The 7,078-nt window shown below is 37.0% G+C and overlaps 1 protein-coding gene across 2 annotated transcripts in view; it reads right to left on the bottom strand.

The window, feature by feature from the left end:
* Positions 1-7,078, bottom strand: part of LOC105265078 (roundabout homolog 2) — a 30,989-nt gene that overhangs the window by 15,522 nt on the left and 8,389 nt on the right. For both annotated transcript variants that reach the window (XM_011302372.1, XM_011302373.1), the window contains exon 3: positions 1,162-1,259. In XM_011302372.1, the coding sequence (XP_011300674.1) occupies positions 1,162-1,259 (98 nt within the window). The remainder of the gene's footprint in view (positions 1-1,161; positions 1,260-7,078) is intronic.

The raw sequence follows: 7,078 nt of genomic DNA, 5'->3' as shown, positions 1-7,078 counted from the left end.
CAACAAAAATCGTTTTATCGCAGGAAGTCGTTTTTCTCCCAGTGACTTCACTGAAAACGCAAAAATAAATAAAGAAAGAAAGAAAGAGAAAATTGTTGCCGTATCGTATTCGAGTTTATTGGAGTTATATTAAAATCAGGATTAAAGATAATAAAAAATTTTATTACCCATTGAACATTATTTTTCTCGATTGTCAATGGAGAATTAAATACCGGAATTATTGACATTCGTTACAGAATTCCAACGATAAATGGGGGATTCTCCTTCTCTCTCACCGAAGAGGAAACATAAAATGGAGAAGTGAATATATTTACTATATATTACAACCAGGATTTCGTAAACAAGTAGCAGAGGGGCGGACATCACTTATCTCACTAATTATTCAATTACCTCAGTAGCGAGTGGTGCTGAGGTGAAGTATAAAAAAATCTACCTTGTATAAAATTTCATTGGCAGTAGAAAAAGGTTCTGGACCTTTTCGTGAAGTCAAATATAAAGTTTTCCTATTTAACTTAAATCGTTCTCCAGAGGGAATTTATCCGAGTTCCTGTAAAATCGGCGCTGAGACGAGTCGATTTAGCACATCCTGTCAAATTTCAGTGAAATCATTTTGATACTCTGTGATTTAATGAGAACATGTCGAGAAATTTTTTATATATTTTTTTTTCAGCTTGGAAAACCTCCTGACATTTTTCCTTCATTCATTCGTTAACTCATTAACTCATTCGTTAACGAAAGAATTTTATACTGTACAAAAATGTCATGGGTAGAATTGTCCTTTCATGAAAGTACTTCAGGTATTCATTGAACGAGGAATGAGGGATCCATTCTCAACATTTTTACCTTCTGAAATACCATGATCATTAATTAACTAATCAATCCTTTGATGGTTTCCGCTTGTGTGATTATGATTAAGTTCCAGAGAACATTTTATTCTAAATTTCCACTGAGTTACGTCTTCAATCATTCTATTATTGAACTAGAGGACGAAAAAAATCTAGTGCTGAATGTGGATTTTTCAAGGCGATTAACAATTTGTCATAAAAATAGAAAGAAAGGGCAATCTCGGCTAATTTGGTTTTTATTCTAATTTGAATACTCTGTACAGTCCCTCTCGGAATATATTGAAATCATTGAATGTTATCAAACTGATAGACTTACCTTGTACTTTCCCAGACTCCTAATGGTGCAGGACAAAATGGCTTCACGGCCGCTGGCCACCGTCACGTTTCCAATTGCCGTGGCAAAACTCGGCACATCTGTGGGACACAGAGACTTTATAAAAAAAAATGTCCGACCCAATAACGAAGAACTTCATCATTTTCCCATCCAGAAGTGAGATATAAAACGAGTTAAAAATAAAAAGGAGAGAGAAAAATAAAGTAAAATCTGACGGATAGAGATAGTGAGAGAAGAGAGCAGTCAAGTGGATAAAGTTTCGAGTCCTTTTTTTTTGCTACTAAAATTTTCAAGATCGTCGACTTTTTCAACGGGAGTTGGGGAATAACCGTTCTGACATGGCTATATGATAAAAATCCTCGGGGCCGGCATCTGCTGCCGTTGCTTATTGGGGATGGTGAATACATTGAAATAAAATGGAGACGGAGAGAACGGAAATTTAAAGTATTGAAGGAAGAAGTCTTTCAACTAGCTCCATTGCTAACACTTCTCTACGAGCATATTCCTGCGAAATTCAACCGTGAGATTCGAATTTACAGGTCCGGTGGAGTTGGAATGTAATAATGGAACAGTCGGTTTCTTACACTTATATGTTGGATCTGTAGTGGAAGTACAGGACATTCTGTCAGGGACAGGGCAAAGGAGACAGAGTGAATGGCGGGTGCAGCGAAAAGCTACTCTCTACGATTTACACCCCGTGTTGAGGGAAAGTATGTAGATAGGACATAATGAAATGTGTTGTCGATCCCAACGAAGCAATGAGAATCAGTAGCAGAGTTACTTCAGTTTTATGGCGGCGAAATGAAAAAAATGTATATTGCAAAGGGCAATGGTTTCCCTGACAAATCCACTCTGTTCCTATCTGTCTAACTGTTTTATTTGACATTTTTACATTAGGAAAAAACAGCCAAAATGATTGATAATTTTTGTTTTATTTCATGTTCTCATCGATGAGTCATTGATTGCTGAGAAAGCGTCATAAGTCGATTGTCACAATTTCACATTTTCAATTCAAAAATAGCAGGATGATTGATTATTGCTTTGAGTTGAGTGATGTTTCTTCATTGTTTGATACTGAATAATTTATTTTTATCATCAGTTCATTTCTCCGAGTTTTACCCTATTGTATACGTAAAACATCACGGGATATGCAAAAGGGCGATGCATTTTTAGTGGACGACTTATGTTTCCACTAGGTTTATTATACATTTTTATGATTCTTCTTGTTTGCTTTATTTGGTACTCCACGATAAAAATATTTTGCCCTGCGGTTCTGTCACATTATGGTTGGCGTTGTACATTATAAAATCATGAGAATAGTATTTTCTTGAGAAGATGGGCAAATGAAGAAAACGGGATTGAGGTTAAAAGGTTTTTAGCCTCTCATTTTTATATCTTCTGGGGTAGTGTAGCCTTTAATTGGCTGACGAGGGGCTGGGGGTGAGTTCTGAGAACCGATCTTTCAGGGGGCGGGCAAATTAATTAATCTTTCTCTGATGGATTAGTTTCAATTTCAACAGGTTACGTAATACTGTTAGGAGGAATGAATGGAGGTTTTAGTTGAAATGCAACCGTAGCTTCGGAATCCGTTTGGATAACACAGTGGACGTTCAATAGATATTGATGAACAATGGCTCAACGTAAAATGATGCGCCTCTGTGGAGAAGTAATGAATGAGGTATCACACGGTAATGAGCTTTTAGTGGTATAGTTGATTTGTTATTTGGTGAAGTGTGGTTGGAATTTTTACTGCTGGGTCATGGATGGTTTACGATCTACTGTTAAAAATCGCCCGTTAAAAGTTCAATGGAAAATAACAATTCAATTGTAAATTTGATTGAAACACTGACAGAATTCCTGGTCATGAGTCGTAATTATTCAGTAGCGAATTACATGGAATTTTTGGGAGGAATCATTTATCGAAGATTTCCCGATTTTTGATAATTTTCATGGAAAATTGTGCGGTTCTCGTTCATCCTAGAGGAAAATATGTCGAAACAGAATTGCCAGAATGAAGAAAATTCGTTTTTTAAATTGACAAATGTTTTTTGTACCATCGAAAAATTCTTTCTACTATCAAATACTTTTTTTCAAGCAAATACATCCCGATGGATCTAGTTATTACCCGACCAAACGATACGACAGAACGCAAACAACAGTTAAATTTCCCAATAACGGAGTCAATCGATTTACAATACCCGGGAGAGAATTCTCATTTCATCAAAACCCGAATTCCTGGGAAAATATCAGCACCGAAATGAATTACCTCGAATAACATAACGAGCTCTAGATCATATCCGTGGAAAAGCACCTCATGACCTGCCGCAGTAACACCAGTAAAATCAATCCTTTCAACGAATTTGAGGAAAAATTTCCGGCGATATCCCAGGCACAAACCAGTACTAAAATTAGCAGCAAAGCCGAGGGTATCACTAGAGATATATATCAACACATCCCCTGGACTATTATCGTAGCGTGAATATTGTTTACTCGTCGGTTATAACGCACATCGCCTAGAGTTTTCGCGGTGGTGTGGTTATAAAACTTAGCAAATATTGCTGGAGGCTGCGTTGTTGTTGTTGCAGCTGTGTAACGGAAGTAAACGATACAGTATAATATGTCAACTCCAAACACTTTTCTCTCTTGTTCAGACGGGTTTCTGCACTAGGACGATCTCAATTCAAACGCCCACCGTGTTTTTGGCGCGGGCTGAGTGGCAAGAGCCGGAAAGATGAGAAGGGTAAGTATTATGGTAAGATATTCACTGACAGAAACAGCGGAGAAGGGCCGGAATTTTCAGCTTCCCTATATCTAGAATGTAATATGAGAAAATGTGAAGGAAAATAGCCAGAATTGTAAGGGAGTGGGCAGGGGGCACACCAAAGCGACTCTCGGTGGGATCGGGCAGCTGTAGAGGCTGCGCCTGTGCAACTCTCATACCCCTTTTTACCCCTTTTTACCCCTTTTTACCCTTTTTTTTCACCGCCACCTCCAACTCACCCCCCCATCCCCCTCCCCTCCCTTTATTCTCATGCCCACGTACCACACTCTAACTTATATATAGCTATATGAGTTTTATTTTATGGCAAAATTATTCCTGGAGAAAAATAATTCAATCTCGGCCGAGCGGGCGTGCTTGTTCGGTTACACCAGCCAAAAATTCGGAGGATACACTACTTCTGTGTCCTAACCAGCACCTCTGAAAATTCTATGTACCGCGGTTTAGCTGGGATAAATAACAGCGGGGGTGACTTTTATTCTGGGCGTTTTTTTTTTATTTTTTGGGGATAGGGGCGGGGGATTTATCGGGTGGAAAAAGATTCTTTTGGATTGAATGAGTGGATTTATCCGATTTATCGGGGGGAGGTGATATTTTTTAGATGGATGTTTCGGGTTTGTTTGAATTTGTGATTTTTAGTAGGGGAGGAATTCATTGGGTTTTCATTCGCGGGGTAAAGCACATCTGCTTTTGAAATTGGTCAGCCACGGGAAGTGTTTTTTTTTCAAATTGGAATGTAGTACTAAAAATTAGCATTCTTGGAAAAATGTATGGAAATAATTTTTGGAAATTTTAAATAAATTGATAGTTTTCAGGATTTTGATTTTGCCGCGAAGTCAGAGCTCAAATGCCGAATTTTTAAACGTCCTGATGAATTTTATGGTAAATTGTTCTTCGTGTAGGAACTTGGAATTTCATAGATACTGAATATAATTGCGCAATTAGAAAATAATTGTATGAAGGGAGTGCATCAAATGAGTATTTTATGATTTCTGCTTGCAACCTGATCGCTTCGTGGAGTGGAGAATCACCGCACATAGAAAACATTATACACGCCTGAGATGATTTGACTTTAAGTGATTTTTTAAAACTATTTTTCCAAAAGAATTTTAAAAATGACAAAAATGTTGAAAATTCCGCAATTTTTATAAATTTGGAAAATTTTACGGAAACCATGGAAGATACCTAATTATTTCTCTCAGAATTTGCCACCTTGGATTTCTTTCATCTTTGGAGGTTTCTCAAATTTTCGAAATAAAAAAAATTCTTTTGTAAAAATGTTGAAAAAAAGTCACTGAAAGTCATGTTAAGATGATCCAAAATATCCTCAAACTTGAATACTTGATGCTGCCCAAAAAAGTTTTTTCTATATGTGTTACAATCTTAATCACAGAGTTTACGTGCTTGAGATGTCGTAAGAGACGAGAAAGGGAGCGTAAATTACAGGCTCCGACCCCCGTAATTCACTCGGTTGAAACTTGTAATTCACGATATGAGTCCCCGTTATTTACGGAATCGACCTCGTAATTTACCACATAAAAATCGTAATTTATGACAGTTCCGAGCGTAATTTCCGTGGTTTTAGCTTGTAATTTACATTTCCAAACTCATACTGTACAAGATCAGAAAGCCCGTAGATTACGTTGTAAATCTCGGTATTTTAAGTAAAGTGTTTTCTGTGTACGGCTGCCATAAAAACGATGTTTCACCCTCGAAAAGGGGAAGGGGCATTGAAAATAAAAAAAATCAGGAAAGAAAGAACTCGTGAAACTGCAGGTATACGATCATCGTGTAAAATAAAAAAAAATATAATTTCGGTTTGCAGCGAGTCCTGGGCGGAAAGTAAAACAATTTTGAGATTATTAAAGAAAATGGTCACCTGCAAGAAATTTAAGAGAACAAATAATTAAGTGCAAAAAGTGTAGACGACTGATTAAATATCCAAAAATAAAGGACCACTGAATTATAAGTATTCAGTGCTTCAGAAAATAAATTGCACTACATATTCCAAAGATAATTTACCATCCATACAAGTAATTTTTTTACAGCCTGGGTCTCGTACGTTTTATGTTATACCCTTAGAAAAAAAAATTCAATTTTATGGACTAATAATTTTTAAGAGACAGTCATCGAATTAAAATGGCAATAAAAATGGAAGTATGGATAGTAATAGTAATAATCCGAGAGATACAAAATAATGGAATAACTCATGGTAGCTTGGTCGCAAATAAATGTGAAATTATGTATAATTAAAAATCCAAAGCTCTTGCGATAGAAGATTACAACTGGAATCTTTTAGCAGCGATGATGAACGACATGAAGATATTTGCGGAGAGGAAAGTAAGCGGGATTTTTCGTGAGGTTTCTCAAGGGTAGATTCTTTTATCCATTACTTTCTTCCTATTGCCTCTCAGAGATTAAGGTAATGTGTCATTTAAGAACCGTCACCCACAGCCGCGCACAGCCTCTACAACTCCCTTCCACTCATTTCGCGATATTGAAATGAATTGTGAATACTCTGAGGGAAAAATTAGTCGATCTAAGATGAATACGCGGTGAGTTTCCCCCAGGAAGTCTCTCTAATGTACACCCGTAGAGCTTTGAGTTGAAATTATTAAAGTAGGAATAAAAAGTATTGAAAATAAATTAAACTTTTCATTTCTTCCACATTGAGGGGAAAAAAATGAATGGGATATTTTGTACGGTGGAATAAGAAAATAGTTCACGAAATCCAATTTATTTTGATGATAGCATCGGCGAAGTAAATATTACTCGGTGGATAAAATGAGTGTGGGAGGGAGATGGGGCTACTCCCAGTGGTGTAATTCCGACGTCTCTGTGCCATCATTTGAAGATTACAACTGCATGTAAAATGCATTTCGCAATGCCACCAGCACCACCAACCACCTGCGTATCCCCGTTTTCAAAGTCTCATCCCTGGCACTTGTCACGGGGATGCTGATGAATGTGAGCACTCGTACCAGGGTTAAATATCATTCCTTCACCAGATAGATGGAAAATATGAAAGACTTTAATTAGAAGTGAAACAATAAAACTCAAAGATCATTTAAAGTTTCACTGAAAAATCCACAATAATCTAGATAGCAAGGAGAAAATATC

Source organism: Fopius arisanus, unplaced genomic scaffold, assembly GCF_000806365.1.
Source record: "Fopius arisanus strain USDA-PBARC FA_bdor unplaced genomic scaffold, ASM80636v1 scaffold00027, whole genome shotgun sequence".
NCBI classification, from domain to species: Eukaryota; Metazoa; Arthropoda; class Insecta; order Hymenoptera; family Braconidae; genus Fopius; species Fopius arisanus.
Note: the sequence above shows the minus strand (reverse complement) of the source record. Positions and strands in the feature narration are given on the sequence as shown.